At 47.2% G+C, this 25,102-nt stretch overlaps 1 protein-coding gene across 2 annotated transcripts in view; it reads left to right on the forward strand.

Annotated features, from left to right (window-relative positions):
* The window catches only part of LOC106001327 (semaphorin-4D), a 62,880-nt gene that overhangs the window by 17,680 nt on the left and 20,098 nt on the right, over positions 1-25,102 (forward strand). The window contains exons 1-4 of one of the 2 annotated variants that reach the window (XM_013036437.1): positions 12,065-12,124; positions 12,243-12,293; positions 20,102-20,415; positions 22,049-22,194. In XM_013036437.1, coding sequence (XP_012891891.1) covers positions 20,316-20,415; positions 22,049-22,194 — 246 coding nt within the window. In that variant the 5' untranslated portion in view covers positions 12,065-12,124; positions 12,243-12,293; positions 20,102-20,315. Of the gene's footprint in view, positions 1-12,064; positions 12,125-12,242; positions 12,294-20,101; positions 20,416-22,048; positions 22,195-25,102 lie in introns of those variants that run through there. The other variant, XM_013036439.1, reaches the window with a different exon arrangement.

Genomic DNA, 25,102 nt, shown 5'->3' on the forward strand with positions numbered 1-25,102 from the left:
GGCAGAGAAGTTACTAGACAAGGTTAGAACAGTGGTAGGTTGTGTGGAGTAACTAGGAAGCATGTGGATGAGGGTTGTTTAGGAGGGTTTGTGCACAGATTGATGTTGGAGTGGTCTCCAGTCTTCTTATATCCTTTGAGGAATTTCAGCAAGATGGGAAATATACTGGGAGTAATAACATATTTTATTAAGAAAAGGAAGTTCATTAGAATAGAAAGATGCTTTCAGGTATGAAAGTGGGTTGTCTCAGAAAAAGACTGAGCATAACCTTTGTGTCTACCCTAGCATAAACTTTTATTGAAGTTCAGGGCTTTGAGTGTCAAGGCCTTCTACAGGACCAGCCTACAGGGAGTGATTAACAATAAAAATTTGAAAGAATTAATACACAACTCAGGAATCCATTACACATATGTGATTACCTATGACCACCTAAGAAAACTCCAGAGGAGAAAATTTACAAGTACATTGAGAGTAGCCTACCTTTACCTGATTAGACCTGAACCTGTTTTCCACTTGGAATGAGGGCATAATGATGACCAACATTCCCAAGCAGAGTTTCTATCACACCTCCTTCCTTTCCAAAAAACCTACATGTAGGCAAACAGGTGGGGAAAAATGGCAGGGGCAGGGAGAAAGAACAGGGATTTTGTCATGTCCATATACACTGAACCAAAGATTCTACATTTCAGGCTTACTTTGCCTATTCCCATGGCTGATGCCTAACTGCTATCACTTTTATAAAGGGAAACTTAACGCCCTGCTTTTAGGCAGAAAAGAGGAGAGCAGACAGTCCTGTGTTTTCTGTTTCTCACTTGTCTCAGCTCTCAGAAGTTCTCATGATAAAGCAGCCTACCTGGCACAGTATATTCAGAATCTACCCTCTGCTGTGAAGCTGGAGGAAGAGACCAGGTATCAAGGAAGCTGAAACAGGAGAGGCTGGAGCAGGCAACGAAAGACTTTCTTTTCCCCTGACCTCCAGGAAGCACATGATCAACTCCTGGATTTTAAATAGTCCTCTGTCAAGGTCTGACCATTATAGCCCTTAGGTACATAAAACACTTGTGGTTTGAAGCCGCTGAGTTTGTGCTCTTCCCCTCCCTTCTCTTCCCCTCCCTTACCCTCCCCTCCCCTCTCCTGCCCTCCCCTCCCCTCCCTATTCTGGCTGCTGAGGAAGTAGACTTACATCTCTAGAGAAGCAAGAACACTCTTCTGGGAATTGAAGGCCATTTCCCCTTCTTTATGGGGCACCTGAAACCATGACCATCAAAAGAGAGTGGAAGGAAGTTGCAATCACTGAAAAACCATAATTGGTTCTAAGTAAAATAGTGAAAAATACCTGTGCAGATTCCATGTCCCATAACTGAATACTGGTTGGTTTTGGTCCCTCTTCCTAGTTGTTGGTTCATGGGGTGGTATCAGGCCAGCCCTATGTGTCCTAGCTGAGACTCAAGTGTACCTTGTTGGCCTGACTGCAAAAATGGAGACCTCCTTCCTACAGATGAGCAGTCTGTGTAGCTGCATGCAGGTTAGGCCCTGTCCGATTAGATTCTCATGACTGTGTTTTTACATGGAGAAGCCTACACTTAAGGGATCATTTATCATCTCCTCTCTGCATTTAATAATATACTCTGTTCTTTGTACTTGCCAAGAAACACTGACTTGCCTGATTTGTGCTGTGTGCATATTTTCTTAACCCCTTCCTGATGTGCACACATTTGGTTGATGAGGTTTTGCTATGAAGGCATCTTGAGATAAATATCCCTGAGCTGGCATCCTCTTGAACTTTGGGATTCCCTCAGGCTGAGGAAGCAGTAACATACTCCTGGAGATTCAAGGCCAGATCCCTATAAGGGATCTGAGGTGCAGGACCATCAATGGGAAGAATGAGGACAGCTTCCGTTGTTGAAAAATGGTAATTCTAAGGACAGTAGTGAATAATGTTCCTGCCACTCCAAGTAACCTAGTGCTGGTGGGTTTTGCTTCTTCCTCATTCATGTTAAGCCAGGCCAAGCTGGTCAGACTCCCTTGCAGCAGAGGCCAGTTTCTGCCCTCACGGGTGAGCCTTGAGCCTTGCTGGTTTTCTTCTATGCTTAGGACGGTGTGGCCTATTTGCCCAGCGGACACTAGGCACCAGCCACCCCAGGGCAACTGTCACAGTAAATTGTCTCCTATTGGGTCTTCATCCGTCCCACAAAAGACGGACGGGGTCCAAGGAAAGGTAAGTGCAGCGCTCGCCCGCCCGTTCCCTAGCCTCCCTCAGCCCAGGAGACAATCAGACACAGTGGGGAGCCAAATCCAGCAGGTAGAAAAACTCGTTTATTAACAGAGAGCAGCCCCTTTTAAAGACAAAAAGGGTGGGTGGTATGGTAAGGGAGGAAGAGGAACCAATCACTGTCAAGGTCACACCCTATCATTCACCTGAGCCTTCACGGGCTGGTTAGGCACTGATCAGAAGATCAATTGGGCTCTGCCCACTCAGCCCCCTCCCAGCGCCATCTTTGCTGCCCATGTACTCCACACAGTTTGGCATAGGGCAGACTTTCAGCACCCATTCTGAGTGTGTCACTGGTCACCCGGTGTACTTTAGTACGTGCATGGATTGATTTCTTCATTATTCCTTTCAAAAGCTAGCAAGAAAAAGGAGGAGAAGTGCCAGTGAGCATTATTGAAGAGCATAATAAGCAGTGGGCACTGATTTGGAAAAGCTTGTTTTCTGGGCTTCCTGGGTACATGAAGACCTTCTCTCCGTGGTCGGTTCACATTCCTTAGCCAAGCAACGTGTGTGCCACCATTGTCCATTGTCCCTTTGTGGTCCAAGAATCTGCTCTTTATAAAGTGTATGGACTCTGAACTTGTAGGAATCTTGCAATCTTGATTTAAAGGAGCTTGCAATCTTGATTTAAAGGAGCCCCATTCAGCCCAAGCATATTTATCAATTCCCATCTAGGCCTTGTATTGACAGGGGTGGGAGCCTGCCTGGGGTGTCTGGGTGTGTAGTAGTGTTGGGGACAGGTCCTGGATCAGATCCAGAGGATCAGAGGGTGACTTGCCCACTGCTTAACACCAACTAGGGTTCTATCTCTATATCATGATTTTCCTTCTCTCAAAATAGGGGTGATCCTATCACTTAGAGTAATTAGCAAGGTCCATGTAAAAACCTGAATGTATTTGGCAGCAGGTTTAAGCCACTCCACAGATGTTGGTGTGGATATCCCTGTCACTGGTGGCTTGAATTGCTCTTCTTCCTGTCCTGAGAAGGCTCTTGATTTGACAAGAAGTTGGTGCTACCTCACTGGAGAGTTGGTGGCCTGTGGTGGCTGGGGATGCTCTTGGATGTGCTAGTATGGGGCCAGTGACTCTTGGCTACAAGGTGTGGATGGGTCCCACAGTCAGTAACTTCTCAGCAAGGCTGATGCCTTTGGATTTCTGGGCCAGGCCTTGAGAGTCTGCAGGTAATCAGAAGCACCCAGTGGACAGAGCCCCAGGGAGGTACTATGCTGGCTGCTTACAAAGTGTATATAAGAAGGACCAGAGCATTCTATTTTGCTGTATACAGTTGTCTGTTAGTATCCACAAGTTGATCTTGCAATTCCTACAGATCTGTGTGCCATAAAATGATAACATGTTTGCATACATCCCTGTATACTTTAAATCATCTCTAGATGGATTATGGTAACTGATACAATGTAAATGCAATTTAAGTAGTTGTTCTACGGCATGTATAGGGTAAGATGACAAAAAAAAAAAAAAGACAGGTTTAGTACAGACCCAGTTTTCAATATTTCCCCTCTGTAGTTGGTGAATCTATAGATACAGGTACCCAGCCAGCGTATGGAAACTTTTTTGTTTTCTGGTGGCATTTCATGGTGAACTGGCTTTGCTGCATCCGTGTGTGTGTGTGTGTGTGTGTGTGTGTGTGTGTGTGTGTCTTTGTGTGTGTGTCTGTGTGTATCTCTGTGTCTGTGTGTGTGTGTGTCTGTGTGTATATCTGTCTGCTCTACACAGAGGAAGTTGCTTTCTTGGTGACCCATGCTGTGTGACCCTAAGCTTCATGTCTCTTTCTGTTGCCCCTGTTTGTGACAGAGAAGGCCACCTCTTTCATGGTTCTTGGGATCCATTGAATGAATATTTGTATAACACTGAAAACTGCACCTGGCTCACAGCGGAGGCCTCCACCTCCTCCAAGGTCTGCCTGGCACCCTCCCAACAGCTTAGGTGGAGTTGCTACTTGAGCTTGTATTGGCAGGGTCTATAACCTGTCAAGTGCTAGCAGGTATTATGTTCCTCAGGCTTAGGTACCTGCTGCAGGGACTGTGGGGGGAAGGGGAGCAGGGGGAGGGTGATGGCTGTGATTGTGAGATCTGGAAAGAAATAGTATAGGATGTAGCAGGGCTAGCAAGAGCAAGGAGACCAGGTAGCATCCTACACTTGTGCCCACAGTGATTGTCAGGAAGAGGCTGCCCAAAGAACTGCATAGAATTCAGCCATGCCTGTCCAGGAGTCCTTCCAAAGCAGTATGGCTGTCAGTACTGCCACAGTGACCCTTGACTATGGAAGGGCTGGCTGGGCCCTCCTCACCCACAGGACCAGCTGAGTCCCCCTTCAGATGACCACCTCTCTCTAAGGCAGCACAAAGAGAGGGTGGCTATGAAACCAGCTGGACCTGGAAGCATGAATGTTCCTTGGGGTGCACATTTCCCATGGCACCTCCTGCCCCCAGGAGGGTCTGCCTACTTCTTGTGAGCCTCAGCTTGGCATTGACAAGGGGTCTTGAGAGGTGATAGCTGCATGTTTCTGTCACTGTGACATATCTGTGATGTGATGAGCTGCAGTCCTGGTGTCAATTCATGAGTTCAAGCTGTGTAGGTGGCTGAGTGCAAACCCAGGGGGCCAGGAGGCCCAGCAGCACCATTCATACTCCTTACATAGAGGAAAGCATGCTCTCTTTCCACGGTGAATAAACATATGAGCAGGGCAGATTAGTTAACACAAAATACACGACTTCTCAAATCCTGTAGTCACCTGTGCAGTGTCCACTGTTGACCCTACTCCTCTTTTGCAGTACTGCCCCATTCAGGGCCCTGTTAGGGCCCTCACCTTCTGGTTTGGCACTATCTGATGTGACTTCTTTTTAGTGGGACATATGGCCACAGTCTCTGCAGAGCATCCTGGACTTTAGGAGTAGGTTGCTGAGCATATTCAGGACCATGCCGTTGTCCTGAGGTAGTGTCCAGGCAGCAGATTCATCTGTCCAGCTGTTGATGCAGCCTTGCTACTCTTGATGTAACAACGTTCTAGAATATCTGGATTTTTTTTCATTAGGGTATGGATTCTTATGAATTCCAAGACTTGATGCTCTTTACTTGAGACAACTCTGCTTTGTCCACATGTCTTTCTTACCCTGACCTTAGTAGTAGGTCCTGCTCTTTCCTGTTTGAAAGGAGACAGAGCAATGGCCAGGTGACCCTGAGGGTGGTATAGGATCTAAAAGATGACTGTGCATTGGTGTCTAGTGACAGTGACTCAACCAGCTCCTCTCTCCCCCATGCTGATTGACCAGACTTCACACATGGTGAATCATGTGGAAGGTGACACATGGCTCACAAAATTAGGAATCTCACCCACTATCGCATTCCTGACCTGCTGAGGATCAGTGCCTGCCATGGGCTGGCTAGATCACACACCCAGGGCTTCTGAACTCAGTCCACAGAGTTCCACATCAGGTACCATTGTTGAGGGATCTGGTTTGCCAGGACAGGAGGGCACAGGGAGACAAAGGAGATGCCTCTCCTGTTTAAAGTGTGCAAAGGTATTCCTGGGATGGTGGACCCCATGATTACAGCAGTGGGTGATTCCTCACTGGCTCTGTTTTCTGTACGGAGGTCAGCAGAGCTCACTCGTTGCATCTTTCCTGTCACTTTGGGGTCACATGAATGTATCTGCTAGAGCAATTTGACTGGGCCGTACTCCAACTCCCCCCCCCCCCCACTTTTCATAACATCTACAGCAGTATGGAGTCAGGCAAACTTGAGTGCCTTCAGGTTGTGACTTTATTATCCTAGTTTGTCTTTTGCCTTTCTGCCTCTTGGGAAGATGTGGAGGAGAGGATAGACCAGTTTCACGTGCTACAATGAGAATGAGTAGTGAAGGATTGGTTCACTAGATTACAGTTCTTCAGAGTTGGATACAATATTGGTCTTGCCATATGGTCATTTAGCTATTTGGAAACAAGAAACTGATGGGAAATCTGGCTACAAACATGGCAAAGGTTGCGGAGAAATTTCCTCATGAGCCAAGGGAACACTGGAACTCCTGTCTGGGGAAGAACTTAGGCCTTCCAAGATCAGGCATGTTCAGGGCAGGAAGTTGTCTCCTCCTGGTTTATAATGCCTTGATGATACTGGTCTGCTCACCTGCAGTGAACACTGGCCTACTCACCCTCAGTGACCAGGTGGTGAGCTGGTGGATCTGTTGTCCTCCATACTTAGGAGGCTAAGGCAGGAAGACCGTTTGAACTTGGAAGATGGAGGCCAGTTAGAAATATAATGGGCCTCCTGATCACTTCCCCCAAAAGAAAAGATGTTGCAAAGTGTCAAATAACCAGTTGTGCTGAAGCTGCTTGCCTGGTACCAAGGATCAAGGTATATTTATTGGGGGCTCTGCAGGCTGGTAGGTACCAGTGAATCAAGGTGACATACATATAGCATGTGACAGTTGGCAGTAAGAGAGGACCAGGTGGTCCCAGTGATGAATTCTTTTCTCCTAATGGGAGAGAAGTGAACCTAGGCCTTCATAGAGCACATCCTGGAGCAGGTGACTCCCCTCACAGGCATGCCACGTCCTTGGGAGGGCTTGTAAGACAGAACCTCCTGTTGGCTCAGGACCCTGCCCACTGGGTCTTGGTTATAACCTGTGGTCATGCTGGCCTGAATTTTGCTGTGTATTTCCAAGACATTGCACAAGATGAAAGCAGTTGGTTGAAGAATAGCATTTTGTGGATTTGAGACTTTAAAAAAGAAATCACAGTGTGTACTTGTCTGTTCCTTCTTGCTGTAACTGTGCATGTTGTGTGCAGCTAGGCTCAGTCATTGTGGCAAGGCAGGAGAATCCCAGCCTGGATGAGGGTTTGGTGACCTACGATAGTAGCATGATCTCTCCTACCCACCCCCTCCTGGGGGCCCATACAGGGATCCAGGAGCTGCATTGGGTGGGTGTACCAGGTGTCACTGGAAGAGAGGATTAGAACCACTGACTCAGAGACATGAGGCATCACCTCAGAACACATCAGGAGAGAAAATGCTCCAAAGTTTGCAGTGGCCGGATTCTGTATTGGCCATTCCTTTCCTATGCTGTGTCGTGCCCCATGGTCTGTGTGATGGATCTCTCAGAGCCTGGGGGTGCTGAAGTAGCCCACAGTCACTGTAGGGCCACCAGGGCTCTGGGCTACTGGTGGGGTTTTAGGAACTAGGTTTTCCTCTGCACGGGAATGCCATCAAATGTGGCTCATCTGAGCCCAGCACAGAATCATTGAGGTGAAGGGCTGGGCAGAGCAATGGGAATAGAAGTGCTGCTGCTGCTCTGGAAGCAGCTAGTAGGCTGCACAGTGGAGATGTCACAACTCTAGGCCACACCACTGGTGCAGCAGGTCTCTGGCCTTCTGTTACTGAATTGTGGGAGCAGTTTGTTCCAGTGTGGAATGCTGGGGTCATTCACATGCCTACCCAAGGATGGGTAAATGCTTGGTCTGTCCTTGGCAAATGGTGCCCAGGTGACTGACAGCTTGAGGCTGTCAGGAGGCCTGCCTCGTTTTCCTCCAAGGTCACTGGTAACTTGCTCACTTTCCCACAGTTAATATCCTTCCTGGTCAGGTTTTCCCCAATATCCAGTATGTGAGGATTCGCTGAGTAGGAACTCAGCAGGCAGGTCTGTAGTGGCCCTAGCTTGGATGCTGAGCCACTGGTGGCCTGGGTGAGGTGAGGGCAGGTACAGTGGGGGAAAGGCAGTTGTCTGGGGCACAGGTGGTAGTCTGAAGGTACAATCTGGCTGTCAGATATGGCTACCCACAGGCTGCTCATGCAGACCCTGAGTGAGTCAGGAACTGCTCAGTCTGCTTCCATGTATTCTCAGAGTTTATTGAATAGGGAAAGTGGAGAAGCATGTGCTTGACAAGTTGTAGGTTACCTTTCAGAGACACTCCAGGGGAGGCTGGGCCCGTCTTCTGCAAGCCTTGGAGAAAAGTAGGAGGATTTGAGCCCAATAGTCAGTCATGTGATGGCAGCTGCCATTTAGAAAGAGTGACACATGGCTGGGGATTTCAGTGTGCTCTTAGAAAGTGACATTCATTCCTCTCTCAAATTGGCCCCCCTGAGGTGAGCACTGCATAAAGGAGGCAGAGTTGGTTAGAATGAGGTATTCTCATCCAGTCTCTCTCCTGTTTGTGGGACTTCCATTTCAGTGGTTTTACTACTTTGAGAGATGCAAGGAATGGGACCTCAGTGGTCATTATGATGTGTTCTTAAGATTGTCAGAAAGTTTACTCCCTCTACCTTGACTTTTTTTGAGTTTTAAGTTTCCACAATGACAATATCTTACTTTGGATATCAGATTAAACACATTCTAATCAGACCAGGTGTGGTGGGATATGCCTTTAATTCCCAGCTCTTGGCAGGCTCAGTAGGAAGATCATGAATTCCTGGTCAGCTTGGGATACATAGTAAACTACTGTCATAAAATAAAATATTCTAATTTGAAAACTGTATACTTAAGAGTTCAGGTAGTAGTAAAGAATCCAAATTGTAGCAGAACGTGATGATAGTCACCTGAAATCCTGTTACTTAGGAGGCTGAGTTAAGAGGTTGTTTGGGCAGACCATGTGTCTCCCCTCCCCCCGCCATTCTAATTGTGAATGACAAGTGTTTCCTATTGCAGGTCAGACCCAGTCTCTAGTCACTTCTGCCAGCCAGCTTGTCCTCCATTAAGTGTTTGTTGTTGTTGTTGTTTTGTGCCAGTACTGGGGCTTGAATTTAGGGTTTTGTGTCTCAGCTTTCTTGCTCACAGCTGACCCTCTTCCTGAGCCGTATCTCCAGTGTACATTTTGCTGATTGATTAGAGAGGGAGCCTCTTGGACATTCCTGCCTGGGCTGGTTTGCAACCCCAGTCTTGCAGGCCTCAGCATACTGAGCAGCTAGGATTCCAGATGTGAGCCACCAGACTTGGCTCTTAATTAAGTTTTGTCCTAAGTGAATTTGATTAAATTATACACACATGGGTCACATCCCATATACCTTCAAGAGGGGGAATTACATTGTACCCTCTGTTGGGAATCTGTTTTGAGCAATAGGTCTGAGTACCCTTTCATATCAATTTATCTTTGTTGTTGTTGTTGTTATTTTTGTTTTTTACTTTGTCTTTTTAAATGATAGTGGGTATTGAACTAAGGGCTTCACACAGGCTAATAAGCAAGCTTTCTACCACTTAAGCAACACCCCTAACCCTTTTGTTTTTATCTTCGAGACAGGGTCTCTCTGCTATCTTTGCCCCTACTAGCTTCAAACTGCCTCCCAAGTAGCCGAGATTACAGGTGTGCACCACCAAGTCTGTCTGTTTTACTCTTTTGTTGTTGTTGTTGTTAACAGTTGCATAGTATTCTACCCAATGGCTGGCTGTGCTATAATTTGTGTAGAAAGACATTTACACATATAAATAAATATATGTACAGATTCTGCTGGACTTCAGATAGTGTTGTCTACCAGTTGGTGAGAAGCTTCATCATGTTCAAATGCATTGACCTCCCAAGTTGGAGCCTGTGCTGGAGTTTGGGACCCTCCGTGCCTAGTGCCTGGCATCTTGTGTACGTGGGCAGCTGGTGGCAGCCAACTACTGAGGGCAGGGTCAGGTATTGGACAGTAACCCATCCTTTTCTTGTATTTCATAGCGTCATCTTAGAGAGATGTGCTAGCTAGCAAGACTCACAGCAAACACTTGTTGGTGTTTTCTTAGGTGCCCAGTGTGGTGTAAGCTAGTCACATAAGTTAATCTTAGATCCTCACAACAGTCTAGAGAGGCAAGTTGTATTGGTCTGTCTATTTTCTGAGAAAGAAGCCCAGACAGTCCCCGTAGTAACTTTCCTGAGAATGCCCAGCTTGGAAACGCCAAGCGTGGAGCCCAGATGGTTTTGATCTCAGGGTGCTAGTCTACCCCACCTGTGTTTGCTGCAGGTGCTGAGGAGCACCGGGCTGCATCTGCTGCATCTGCATCTGCCAGGGCACGCTGACCCCAGGGAGGCTCAAGGAAGGCCTACTTCCACACCTGGGCTGGTACTTCTCCTGAGGGGTTTAGCCAGGCTTCTCTAAGGGAGGGAAGTACTACTCTTCCCCTGAGTGCCCTTCCTCCATTCTGGGGGTCTTTTTGCCTTTGTTGGAAGGTACAAGGTTGGAACTGTATGAAAGGTAATTATACAAGGAAACTTTGCATTCTTTGGTAGGGTGAAAACTAATTATAACTTGTGGGGTTTTGTGTTGAGGAAGCAGAAGAAAATAGCCTGAGTGAAGGTTGAAACAGGCCAGCACCCTGGGGCCTGGGTAGATCTGAGACCGGAAATGTGTGTCATATGGACTTGAACACTGGGCTCCCAGAAGTTCGGAATCAAGCACATACAGACATCATTGAGCCTGGCTGTTGAAGGTAATTGAGAATCGGAAGTGTTTGGAGACTTCTTGTCCATCTACAGAATGAGCATTTCTGGACTTTTAATTGTCAACGTGACAGAAGTATATTTAATTTCATGAAAAGAGGTTTTCAGTTTTAGAATTCTTGACCTTCTTTACCTGACCCTCTTTGAATGGATGATTCCCTCCATTGTTCTCACTGAAGTGTTTTGGGCCCTGTGCAGGCAGCTGCCCTGTCTCGGGGGAGTCAGCATTTGTAGGTCACTCTGCAGCACCTGCACCCTTGCAGTGTGGGTTTGCTGTACTGCTGCCTGGGTGGGGCTGCAGTGCCTTCCTAGTGAATCCATAAGGAGCACCAATGCCAAGGCCTGATGTGTGGCATTCCCAGGACCCTCTGGGTGCTCAAGGGAAGGCCCTTGGGTTGATGAAGTTGTGATCATTTCCACATAGTGCACTAGTGGCCCATCTGGATGGGCCCATGATGGATGTCTGTTTGGCATTCACATGCTTGAGAGGCTAGATTGAGAGCTTGGGTGGGAGAATCAGGTGTTGCCTTCACCACCTGGAGATCTGGCTACTTGACTGGCTTTGAGAAAATTGGGAGTGGTCACCATTACTTGGTAACTAAGAGGCAGATAACAGAAGTGCTGCCCCCACAGACATGCTGGGGGCTGAACCTGAAGTGGAGCAAATAGGAGATGGTTTCTGATCCAAGAACATTGTTGTCACCTCGGAGCCCACCCATACCTGCCAATGGCCTCCAATCGTGCAAAGCAAGTTAGAGCCATGCTCTGGATTGGATTATCTGTGAGATCACTGGTCTCAGAGACTCTGGCTTGGGAAGGGTCAATCCTTTCTGTACAGAGGGACAGTTACGTTCCAAGAGCTTTACCCCATTCTGCAGTGGACCTTTTTCTGTTTGACTTAATAACTACCATGGAAACAAAGGAAGGGCTGGTGGTATGGTTCAGGAGGCCTCTGATCCATTTCCAGTAGCTCTCCCCCCCCCCAATCTTACCCAAACAACGAAAATCAAAAAGATGAACATTAATTTGAGTCTTTAAATGTGTTCTCTGTTTTTCCCTTGGTCCTCTTACCAAGATGAGGAAACATTTATAAAATTAGTAGACAATTAGGCGATAACTTTACTGATACATGAACTCAGATGTATCAGAATGGCTTGTGTTGCAGGAAACATGTACCTGTGATGGCCAGGCATTGTGGTACAAATCCCAGCACTTGGTAGGCTAAGGCGAGAGACGGGTGAGTTTTAAGCCAGTCTGATCTATATGGCAAGATCTTGTCTAAAAAAAAAAAAAAAGAGGAAGTGGCTGTGGTTGAGGGCTCTCTGTTCTACACTTCCTCTTTGCTGGGTGGGGCTAACTGGCCTCACTTCCCTTTCAGCCATGGCACCAGCTACACTGGCCCTGACAAGGTCATCTGCCTAGACTCCACAGGTTAAAAATGTGGCAGGAATCTTATTTATTTATTTATTTTCTTTCTAGTACTGACGCTGAGTTTCTGAGAATGAAGAATTAAGAGCTTAACTATATCCTTGTTTCTCATTACTTTCAGAGCTAACGTTTCTAGAAGCGCCCGGAAAAACCCCAGAGGCACACGGTACAGGTAAACCACGTTGTTTCGTGATCTTTATTTCCAGGTTGGTGGAGCTGACAGCTTCTAGAAGCCTCCATCAGAAATGGCAAGCAGGAGCAAACTTGGTCCCTGGATATTCTTTAGTACCAAGGTTGAAACGTAGTTGCCATCGCTCGGTGTGGCCCTGAGCACCAGAGCTGCTACGTGTTCTTTACTCTTCCTTTTTCCCACATGGCTTCTCCTGGCTCTCCTTCCTGGTTCTCCCCGGTGGCTTCCTTCCTGCTGTGTACTGGGCAGTGGCACAGAGGCTCATCCTTTCCTTGGGGGGATATGGTGTCCCCCTGTCTGGGGTATGGTCCTTTTTTGTGATTTAAAAAATTTTTTTTGATTATTTCCAAACCAAGCCTAGTGTTAGAGCAAAGAGAAATAACCAGTATAACTTAAGAAAGCAGAAGGAAAACCCCATCTTTCATTCCTGCTGAGATTCTTATGCAGTAGGGCATGAGTATTACATTATTTCTGTCTGCTTTTTAAAAAGCCTGCCATGCTCCCTATGTGTTTGTGTGTGACCCTTTACAGAGACTTTACCAGTTGGGTAGGGCTGTTTTGTGTGTGTGTGTGTGTGTGTGTGTGTGTGAGAGAGAGAGAGAGAGAGAGAGAGAGAGAGATAAAAGGTGATGTACAGAGGAGTTACAGTTACACAAGTTAAAGAGTATATTTCTTTTTAGACCGTGTCACATTCTCCCCTCCCCTTCTCTCTGTCTCAGTTTTTCCCTCTTGTCCCCGCCCACAAGTTGCTATAGTTCATTTTCAGCACTATGTCTAGTGATTTCCACTGCTACGTTTGTTCACCCTCTATCCCTCTCTTTCTGTGCTCCCCCTATCCTCCTAAAGACAGACAAATGAACAAATGAGACAGGAAGAAAACCAATACAGCAACAACAACAACAACAAAACTTCTTGTTGAATAGGGCTGTTTTATTTATTATTTTGGTGTTACGAGGATTTGAATTAAGGGTCTTGTGCTTGCTAGGCAGATGTTCTACCTCTTGAGCCACCCTCAGTTCTCTGGTATGTTTTTGCATTTTGTTTAGCTCAGTCAGACTGTCATCCTTCTCCCTAAACCTACCATGTAGCTGGGGTGATAGGTAAATACCACTACCTCTGAGTTATCTGTTGATTTAGAGGTCTTGCTGACTTTTTTTTTTTGCCCAAGCAGACCTTGAACTGGTATCTTCCCAGTCCCCACCTCTGGAGTAGCAGGGACTACAGGCATGAACCACTCACTGTTCCTTGATGGTTGGATTGTTTTTTTGTGCTGGTACCAGGGCTTGACTCAGGGTTTGGATACTGTCCCTTAGCTTTTTCAGCTCAAGGCTGGCATTCTTCGTCTTGCGTCACAGCTCCACGTCTAGCTTTTTGCTATGTAATTGGAAATAAAACTCTCACAGGCTTTCCGACTGGACTGAGTTTGGACTGTGATCTTCAGCTCTCAACTTTCTGAGTAGCTAGGATTGCAGGTGTAAGCCACCTATGCACAGCACTACGTTTGCCTTTTTATTGTATATTGACTGGATGTGTACATTTATGTGTAATTTTACAAAGTGCCGGTTACACTGAGGGTACAAGGTCTATTTTTCTACTGGTTTATGAGGCTGCTTTATTTCTGAGCCATTCTGAGTGTTGAAGTTGGAGTTTCAAGTACCTTTGTTCTATTCCCCTCTCCTCCTCCCACCTCCTTCAGGCCATTTTTCTTTGACCTTTGTGGGTCTCTTCAAAGAAATGTTTAAGGATATTTAACAGTGTTCTGAACCGCATACCCGTATACATAGCAAGGTAATTCCTTGCGTGAGACTAAGAAAAACAGCCCTTCCCACATTTTCTGCACTGATGTCATGGAAACCCTGAAGTTCCTTCAGAGAAAAGTAGCGCTTCTCATTCTTATATACTGCAAGTCACAAAAATGGCAAGAAAGTCATCCATACCAAGAAATGTGCTGGCATGTAGGAAATGGCACTGAGTGCTTCTAGCTCCATGTAGATGTGTTACATATCAATTTTTAGACTAAGATATAGCATCATTGATACATTAGGGTTTTTATTGGTCAGTTGTGGAGCTTGAACTCAGGGCCTTGGCACTGTCCCTGTGCTTTTGTGCCCAGAGCTAGCACTCTACCACTTGAGCTATAGCACCACTTTTGGTGATTAATTGGAGATAAGACTGTCACAGATTCTCCTGCCTGGGCTGGCTTTAAACCATGATCCTCAGGTTTTAGCCTTCTGAGTAGCTAGGATTACAGGTGTGGGTCATGGGTACCTGGCTCAGGATTTTGTTTTTGGTACTTGGACTGGGGCTTGAACTCATGCTCGTATTCATTTTTCTTTTTCTTTTTGTTGGTCGTGGGACTTGAACTCTGGGCCTGAGCCACAGTGCCACTTCTGGTTTTCTGGTGGTTTATTGGAGATAAGAGTCTCACAGATTTTTCCTGCCTGGCCTGGCTTTGAACCACGATCCTCAGCTCGCAGCCTTCTGAGTAGCTAGGATTACAGGCATAAGCCACCAGCGCCCAGCTTACTCATTTTTCTGAATGAGCATATGTATCTGAGTGTGTATGTGTGTATGTGTGTGTGTGTGTGTTTTGTTTTGTTTTGTTTTTTGCCGGTCGTGGGCTCTGAACTCTGGGCCTGGGCACTGTCTCTGAGCTTTTCAGCTCAAGGCTAGTGCTCTACCACTTGAGCCATGGTGCCACTTCCGGCTTTTTCTATTTATGTGGTGCTGAGGGCCTCATGCATGCAAGGCAAACATTCTACCACTGAGCCACCTTCCCAGCCCCTATCTGAGTGATTTTATAACCAGAACATGATGCTGGCGAGCCCTGAAGGGTCATGAGCCTGACAATCACCTCTGTGGAGCTGGCTGACCATCTCCCAGTCAAACTCACACTGCTGGAGAGCCAGCCTAGGCCTGAAGTCCCTGTGGGAATGCTAAAAGTATAGAAGGAACCTTAGACCAGGGGAAGAGGGTTATTTTATTTCTCTTAAGTTCTAGTCTGTTGGGGTCACAGCATGCATCTGTGTTCCATGCACACATGTTACCGCATTGTCATGAACCAGCCAAAACACTTCCAGGTTGTCATAGCTGCAGAACAGGCATGTACACCACAGTTGGTGTTGCCTCTCCCCCCTCAGCTCCCCAGCGCTGTCTCGTACCCTGGCTTCCCACCTATCACAGCACTGTGGCACCAGTCAGTTTGGTGCATGAATGAGGTGAGAACATGTCTGAGTCATCCTGCTGAGTCTTGCTTGCCTTTGAGAGGTAGTATAAGACCAAGCCTGCATCCTTGGGAACTCTGGGCAGGCAATCACCCTTGCTGGGTGTGTTCTTTCAGTGCAGAGGCAGTACTCTGAGTCTCTTCTATGCACAGTGCCAGGGATCCATTCTGAGTCCTGGGAAAATTGAGATGGGAATAGTGTTTGCTCGGCGCATGACTCAGGCATTCCTAAACCTGCTCCCAATTCCTAGGGTGACAAAGCCCTTTTTACCCTTAGCATGCAAGGTGGTAACATGTGCTAAGGAGTCCAGGCCCCATCACTGGCAAGGTACGGCTAGGGAGGACCATGGTGATCCTTTCTCCCGACTACCTGGCTAGTGGTCCTAACTCAGAGGGAAGCCATAGGAACACCTACTCTCCCAGCCCCAGGGCTAGAAGCAGTGTGAATGTTGAACCACTCCACCTGGGCAAATCTGTGCAGATAAGAAATAAGCAGAACAATGTCTGACAAGAAATGCACTCATTACCTTACTGATGTAACTGTAACCTCTTTGTACAGCATCTTTATAAGAAAATAAAATTGGAAAAAAAAAAAGAAAGAAAGAAGCAGGTTTGGTAAACTCCCACATACTGGTATCTGCAGGAAGACTGGGTGGGATCCAGGGGATGATCAGCTTTGTCAGGTATCTGCCCACAGTTCATCTGAGGCACATATCAGGTTCCCTGGGTGCCAGTGAGGAAGACGCTTTCGGGTCAGTGTGCTGTCCTGATCCCAGCAGGCACTTCAGCATTCCAGGGAGGACCCACAGGTAAGATGTGACACTAGGTTGCAGTTCATGCACTACAGTAAAGTGACACCTACACATGCATTCATGACAGAGTCTCTGTATACACAGGCCTACAGAGATGCACATAGGCATGTGCGGGCACACACAGGTGCATGCATGCACACGCAATTACTGAGCTTGTGTATACAGGCGTACGCAGACACACATGTATATTCTTATAGACACATGTGCATACAGATGTTTGCACACATGCACGGATGTGTCTGTGTGAGCTCAGGCATTGACAGTGCATGCATGCCTACATGTATACGTTTGTACTTGTGTGTACACAAATATGCATGCCCACGTTTTTTTTTTTTTTCTCCAGCCCCTGCTCCTGCAGTTGCTGGTACTCCTGTTTTCTCTCCTGATGTCCAGGTGCTTGAGATGGAGAGCTGCTGTGTGACAGGGAGTCCCTCCCATTCCAGTCTCCTGCCATTTGAAGAGCACAAGTCCCTCCCTGTGAGCAGCACAATTATGTGTGTGTAATGGCAGTGACATTCATAACCCTGTCTCTAATGGGCTCCTCTGCCAGATCCTTCTATCTGAGGGCGAGGTGGCAGCTTCCCACTGTCACTGCAGAGCATGCATTCATCAGCCTCAGCTGCCCGCAGGAGACCATCCCTTCTCAGACTTGCTTGGGAGAGCAGTGAGCACTCCTTCCTTTGTTCCGTGTTGTTGGTTTAATTTAGACCTTAAAAGGTCCCCTCAGTGACTGGGGAGGCCATCATTGCTGGAAAGCATCATGGGCAGCTAGAGGCTTGTATGGATGTGGTGTGTGCTTCACTCATAGCACTTTTAAATTGTACCAAACAGCGTGTGCTCGTGGAAACAAAGCATCAGGGCTTCCTAGTGTCATGAAGCAAACAGCGCAGCAGTCCCTTTCCCCTTCCCCCCACCTTCATGCAGCTCCACCTCTTGGGACATTCGACCCTTCGTGTGGCTTGTTTTATAAGCCACTGGAGAAGAGTGGTGGGGTCTGAGCTAGGCTGTCACAATCTGTGTCCACTGATGGCATAAATGGGCTTCAGACCTAGGCAGGGGTATGTCAGGCAGGGCTTGTGGGGGAGCTGGGAGAGGCCACATTTGGCCCAACACGCACTGCTCCTAAAGGAAATTTTGGGGTTACTTTAAGGAAGAACAATTTTCAGCGTGTCCACTTGAAGTTTTGTTTTGTGATGCTTTCTGCTGTTAGGGTCTTAAATCCTGCCTAGTCTCCACCTTGGTGTTTTAGCTGTGATGTTGGGCTTCCCCCGGTTTTGCTCTGCCTTTGAAGGACTAAATCTGGAGACACTGTTAAACCCTTATACCACATACTGTACAGACAACAGCAGGAAGGGAGAAAGACTATGGGGGTGGGGAGGGGGTCAGGGGAAGCACTGAGGAGATGACCTTGAAGTAAAGGGTCATTGCAAGGAGGAGAGAGCCACTGGAGCACCTGGGAATGTTCTGGAAGAGGGAACAGCATGTGCAAAGGCTTGAGGAGGGTCTACGTGCCTCTGTGTTGAGGAAGGGTTGGGAGAGAGGCAGTGGTAGCTCCAGACCTGGCATTTCAGTCATGTACTTGGTGCTTGGTAAATCTTCCTACTTCCAGGAAGGTGTTTGACCTCTCCCCTCTAGCAGCTATTAGGCTCCAGGCTCCCTGCAGACCCTGCTCAATCTTCCCTGTCCCTGGGATCATGCGGCAGAGATTGCAGAGATCTGCTGAGCTGCTCTGCTCCAGGTGACAGGAACCAGGGCACTATAATTTATTTTAAATTCGTTTTTACCAAAACAATTAATGCACTTGATATGGCTTATGGGAGAAAGAAATCCTTGCCAGTCTTGGGGCTTTCAAACCCCCATTCCTGCTGCTCTGAGATGATTTCAGCTATTCTAGCCATTTTCTTTTATTTCCTGGTATTTTCATTGTAGAAGATGGAGTGAGCTGTTAGGAGTGAGCTGTAGGGGACTCTGATGTGAGCTGGAGGTGCCTGGTTAGTATGTTGTCATGAAGTGCCATAGGCTGCAGCTGGTGAGGCACCAGAGCCCCCTCTCCCTTCCCTCTCCCTCCAGGATCCCCCTTTCATGTCTGAGGCCAAAAATCAGTGGTGCTGGTTCCAGGATTGAGGAGTCACCGGTCTTGCCCCTTCACTTCACTTGAAGAGTTCACCTTGTTCCCACATATCCTGGTGTTTTCTTCCTAATGCAAGGCAGACCTCGTCCATAGCTGCACAGACTGGCATACGTTGGTGGCTCCAGTGGGGAAAGTGCTGTTCTTGTGCCTTGCTACCCTAATATGGGGCCTGCATCTGGGCCACAACTACAGTGTGGGGGTTTTGCAGGCTGGTGGGTTTAAGGAACATTGTGGTATTACTAATTGTAAAAGAGTTGGAAAGGAGGCAGCAGCTAGAGCACACTCACCGTCAGGCTGACTGTATTTGTTGCTCATGCTGTTCCCCTTCTCTGGGAAATGCATGGAAGATATTCATGGGGAAGAGGCTGTACTGAGTGAGATGTTGTTTCATAAGCGCATCATAGCACTGTTGTTAGATTGTGGCACCTTAGGCCTACATGGAGATGTGACTCCTTCTCTGGCCATTGTCCCCTGAAGGCACGGGGGGGGGCTTGTGAGCAGGGCCCACATTTCTGTTGTGTATGTGGCCAAGGCCCTCAACTCAGTGAATGGTCTGAGAGCAGTGTCAGTATTCTGGCCACCAGCTCTTTGGCAGCAGCATGAACACTTGGTCTTAGAGGCAGCAGTTACTGGGATCAAGACAATTCTGTGGCTGTATGCAAGGTTGCAAGGTACCTCCCCCCCTCCACCTCATTTTTTTTGGGGGGGTCTGGTCATGGGGCCTGAACTCTGGGCCTGGGCGCTGTCCCTCAGCTCTTCAGCTCAAGGCTAGCGCTCTACCATTGAGCCACAGTGCCACTTCTGGCTTTTTTCTTTTTGCTTATGTGGTGCTGAGGAATTGAACCCAGGGCCTCAGGCATGCAAGGCAAGCGCTCTACCACTGAGCCACCTTCCCAGCCCATCCACCTCATTTTTTTAAGATGGCTGGAGAACAGGCTCGTACCCAGTGAATGAATATGTAAACTTGCTCAGCCATCCAGCTTTCTCCACGTTTAGTCCTTGGCTTTCCTGCCATGTCTGGTATCAGGATTGGCATCATCCCTTCGTCTTGGACCTATGTTGTTGATGAGTCCCAGGTCCAGACTAGTAAACAGTTGTTGGGACAGAGGTAGAAAGCTGAGAATAATGACCATGTGGCCCTTCATGGCAAAGATTGGCCAGCCTCTAGCTTGTAGCATTCCAGTCCCAGAAAGAAGCAAGGAATTTCTGACCAAAGGGGCTTACCACCTGTTGGAATAGACTGGACAGTCAGTTGCTGCTTCTTTCCCTCAGCAGCCTGGACTAGGAGGAAAAGATGGAGAGAGGAAGTCCCAGGCAGGAAGGAAGGCCTTGAAGGAAGGTAGCTAGGCAGTGGCTGGCCATTCCCATCTGGCTCAGGTCAGGTCCATCTTGGAGTCTGATGTGTATGTGTGTGGTGTGTGTAGAGGGTGGTGAGTCCTGGGGCTCTAGTGTTGTCCTCTGTACCCAGCACTCCCACAACCAGCACCTTTTGATCTTCAGCAGTTAAATTGCTAGCAAGAGAAGTATTGGAGGTAAAGGGAAGGAGCTTAGGGGACATTGAGAAGCAGGAGCAGCCTGAGACCTAAGGTGACCTTGTTTGTTCCTCCCTGTGTTTCCTCTACAGGCCTGAAGGACACATCAGTGGCCTTCAACATCCAGAAGGTGAACGTGGCCACTTCTTACCTGGCCAGCAGGAAGATGTGTGTTCTTGGGGACCCGAACGCTCATCGTCTTGGAGCAGAGCTGCTGGCTTGGTGAACAGCATTCCCACTGCTACCTCCTGCTGCCCATGAGCCTGCTCTGCTAACGCCTGTAGCTCGGGGCCCCACCCTACGAGGATGTGTGGCCCAGTCGAAGGGCTGCTCACAGCCCTAGTGGTGGCATTTGGGACAGCAGTGGCGTTTGCACCAATACCCCGGATCACCTGGGAACACAGAGGTGAGAGCCAAGCTGTCCAGATGCTGACAGTGCAGGGAGGGGATCAGGTACTCTGAAGTTCTGAGATAGACCCACTGAGCACCTGGCATTTGATCTGCCAGGTTGTCTGTCCTGGCTTTGTGGTCCATTATGCTGCATAGAGGGGGTGCTTTTGTGACTAGAAATAGTCCATTAGCTTGCTCAGACCTCTCATGGAGTCTGAATTAAGGGATCCTTGAAGGGTAGCTTCTTACCTAGTAAGTGGCTGAGGGGTTGTCCAACACAGGCATGTGTCTGCCTCTTGCACTTGAGAGAAGAGTGAGGTAGGGACAGCTTGAGAACGCATCTTTCCTGCTCACTGGTATCAGCTGTGGTTATTTCCTCTTCTGCTCTGTGTCTGGGCCTGCAGGTCTCTGAGTGTAAATACTGGGCATTGAGCAATGGAGAAGCTTCCTCACAGGACTCAGAGTCTCAGACATGTCCAGGCCATCATGCCCCACAGAACCTGGACCTATGTCCTATCTGTCATTCTCCTCTTTCTGCATTGGAACATTAAAGCAGCAGGCCTTTGCACCTGACGTGTATTGTTATGTCTTGTTTTGCATTTTCATACGTCTTGCCCACCTACTATGTTCTACTATGTGATGGCACTGAGAGATTTCAGCTATATGTTGTATATGCCCTCAAGAAATTTCAGCTATATGTTGTATATGCCCTCATAGCTGAATGAGAACAATTATAGGACAGTCGATTGAGCTACAGCAAAACATCAGCTATGTGGAACGTAGTCACAGCTTTGGAGAACAGTGGATAGGGCTTTCAGGATTAGTGCAACACGGGTCATAGTGACATTGCAGGCAAAGTAAACAGCTTGTGAGAGGAAGGAACCATACTATAAGGAACTAAAGACAATCCCAGAATTCCTGACTCTTCAACCCCATGGGCACTTGGTAATAAATATGTGGAAATCCAAGTTGAAAACTCTCAGATTGATATCAGAACAGCCATAAAGATGAAACAACTTCTTAAAAAAAAATAAACACTTAACTGGGTGTGGTGCTGCACACCTGTGATCTTAGCTCTCTAAAAGAAGAGTAGGAAGAAGAGAAGCGCTGGAGGCCAGCATGAGCCATGACAGTTACATATCACAGGCAACAAAGCTTGACACTCATGTGGGAGTTGAGACTCCTTCAAAACATTTTATATGTGTGTGTGTGTGTGTGTGTGTATACATACACACACACACACACACACACACACACACACACACAATCTACTGTGTTTTTTTCCAGACCTAATCTGTGCTTGACTAAAGACACATGGGTGAGTGAAGTTATCTGGTTTAGGATCCCCTGGGAAGCCACTGAGTAGGGGACTTGGAATTGAGCCAGACTTAGAAAGAAGGGTGGTTAAGCATGCTTCCTTGGGTCCCACACGTGAGCTACAAAGCACGGCCCCTAACATACCCTTGATGGTGACCTTGCAGGTCTGTCTTGGAGGTTCTGCATCTTCCTCATTGGCTCTCACAGTGTGTACTTCGTCATGCTCACTATAGCCAAATGAACAGGTGCTCAGGATCTGTCCAGAGCCCAAAAATGACCCTTTGGCTCTGTCCTTCCTTCCTGCCTCTGACAGTTTCCCTTGTCTCTTACAGAGGTAGGACTGGTGCAATTCCATGAGCCAGATATCTTCAACTACTCAGCCTTGCTGCTGAGTGAGGACGAGGACACACTGTACGTGGGTGCTCGAGAGGCCATCTTTGCAGTGAACGCAAGCAACATCTCTCAGAAGCAACGTGAGGTGAGTCAGGCACTGTAAAGAAAGGCTGGAGTGAGAAGGTCAGAATTCCCTTCCTGGCCATGTAGACTTATCTCAGGATATCCACAAGCAAGTCACTCAGCCTCCCCCATCTTTTCCTTTTAAGCTTTTTATTATAGAAAATCTTTACTCTGGTGTTTCCAGTTCTGGATAATTGTAGCTTCCATAGCTGGGCTCTTATTCTTGGCTCAAATATTCCCTGCCTCTGGTGGCCTTTAGATGAATCCCAAGTCCTGTCTCCATCTGTGCAATTCTTAGGGAAAGGATTCCTTTTCACTCAAATAAATGAAAAACAGCACCCCCACATTTTATAGCATCCATTATTCAGCCAGTTCACATTTCACCAACTTGATTATGAAATGTTGTTGTTGTTATTGTTGCTAAAAGATTTGTATTGAACCCAGGGAAAACTAATCAGGCTCCACTGTTACATCCAGACATTCTGTCCGTTTAATCTGTTTCTTGGGCCACTATGAGAAAGCCACTCTGCACCATCTGTCTCATGTTCTATCCTTGTCATTGCTCCTTACATCCTTATAGTATCTAAAGTGAGCCTCTGTCTTCTCACATCTTCCTCTAGGGCTTGCCCTGAACAGAGGCCAGGTGAGCGAGGCACTCCCTGAGGACAAGTTCCTTCCTCTCGAGCCTCAGTGGCCCAGGGACATCAAAGCCAGTGTGTGCAGCCTCCTCATAGTCACAAAATGTGATATTCTGCTTCTCTCTTCCCTTTTCATCTGTCATCCAGGAGTCAACTGGTACAGAAAGTACCCTCACCAGCCTTTTGGTCTTCTAGTTCTAGGGAAAGTGGGGACAGATGCCAGAGGCTCACCTTCATTGACTAGTTTTCAGAAAAAGGAGTTCATGACTTGGTTCTACCCAGAGGGCAGCGGTGAGGCTTCAATGGTTTGAGTTTTAGTGCTACAGTGATTGCTGCAAATGTTTATTTTTATGTCCACCCCAATAACTCAGCCCTCTTTTAGTTTTGTGATTCTAGGGATGAAACCAGGCCTTCCACATGCTAGGCAAGTGTACACCAGGGAGCCCCTCTTTAAGCTCTGAGTCCTTTTTTAATGATCAGATCCTTTGTTCTAGTGGTAGGCCTTCTGGTTTCCCTGCTGTCTGACTCAGGCTGTTTCCAGGCTGGTAAAAAGCATCTTCTGTCCCCAATCTCAATGGTTCTGTTCTATCTCCTGTTTGATCTGTCCTATTCCTAATTTCTGATTGACAGGTCAGTAAGTTTCTGAATCTCTTCTACTTTAGAAATAGTGTTTTTCCAGAAAGTGGCTGAGCAGATGGGTGCTGCAGGCTCATTGCCCACTCAGACCTTCCTCTGTGCATCTGCATCTATCTCAGCTGTATCTTCTTGGTAACTTGGGCCAGGGCTATGCTTGGCAGAATTTCTTAGTGAAAAGCCCAGAAATATGATTCAGGATTGATTACCATTCACATAGTTGACCGAAGCCGTTTCCACAGGTGGATGAGGAACTTCAGTTGCCTTTTACATTCTGACGGAAGTTGCCAGGCACTTGGGACCTTATTAGGCTCTTGGACATCCTGATTGGAGATCCACTGCAATAACTTCACGTGGATGGTTGTTTTCTGCCCTAGGAACATTTGGGTGATATAACACTGTTAGTTCTGAATGATAGCTCACCTGGGCTTTCCTTTCCCAAGAAGCTCTGTGTGTTTCCTCACTATTGAGCCCCACACCTATGTAAGTCTCCAGAAATGTCCTAATTTGTAACTTTCGCCAGTTTCAGGGCCTTACACAGGAATAGGTAAAGGTCATTTAGGGAGGACAAAGTAGGAGTCTAGGGCCCTTTGTTTTTCCTTCCATCTTGTGTTGCTTTCTGTCTTGTGGTGGCCTTGATTCTGATGCTGCTTTGAAGATCCTCCACAGAGCGGCACTGAGTTGACAGTGGTGTTAACACTGTTATCATCAGTTGCTGCCAACACAGGTATCAGGGACCGTGATTCTGCCACCTTCTGAAGGCTCCTGTGTGTGTGTGTGTGTGTGCGTGCGCGTGCGTGTGTGTGCGCACACGCACATGCATGTGCACGTGCACCAATACTAGGGGCTTGAATTTAGGGTCTAGGAACTGTCCCTTAGTTTGCTAAATCAGAGATAGAGTTCTAACCACTTGAGCTACAACTCCACTCCCAGGTTTTTACTGGCTGCTTGGAAATAGACTTATAGACTTTTCTGCCTGGGATAGCTTCTAACTGTGATCCTCAGATCTCATCCTTCTGAGTAGCTAGGATTATAGGCATGAGCTGCCCTCACTTGGCTCCTTCAGTTTTAATGGATATCAAAGTTGGTTTATTTAACATATATTAATTGTACATAATAATAATTCCATACATGTATTAAGTATGCACTGATCAAATCCCACTATTTCTACTAGCCATACCCTGTCTATTCTTTAGTAATCACTACTCTACTTCCAGGTTGGCTAGTTTTAGCTTCCACACCTGAGAGAGGAAATGTAGTGCTTGTCTGTCCATGTGTGCCTTATTTTACTTAATGTCCTCTCATTATACCCATGGTGCTGTAACTGATAGGATTCCTGTCTTCTTAATGGTGAATAATACTCTACTCTGTGTGTGTGTGTGTGTGTGTAGAGAAAAGTAATTTTTCCCCACTTCAAATGGTTCAGTTTTATCTTGTTCTTTTGTGGTTAATATTAGGGCTCCTAGACCTCTTGTTTTTGAGATGATAAACATAGAATGTTCAGGAAGGCCCCCAGGCCTCAGTCCTTTTTTACAATTTGCATTTTTTCCTCCAGTTCAGAATCCTCCGTGCTCTGAACCCTCATGATGTGCCTTTAAAAAAAAAAAAAACACGCATTTTATCCCATACCTGTTTTTAAAGGGAGAGCATAATATGAAC

The sequence above is a fragment of the Dipodomys ordii genome, unplaced genomic scaffold, assembly GCF_000151885.1.
Source record: "Dipodomys ordii isolate 6190 unplaced genomic scaffold, Dord_2.0 Scaffold286, whole genome shotgun sequence".
NCBI lineage: Eukaryota > Metazoa > Chordata > Mammalia > Rodentia > Heteromyidae > Dipodomys > Dipodomys ordii.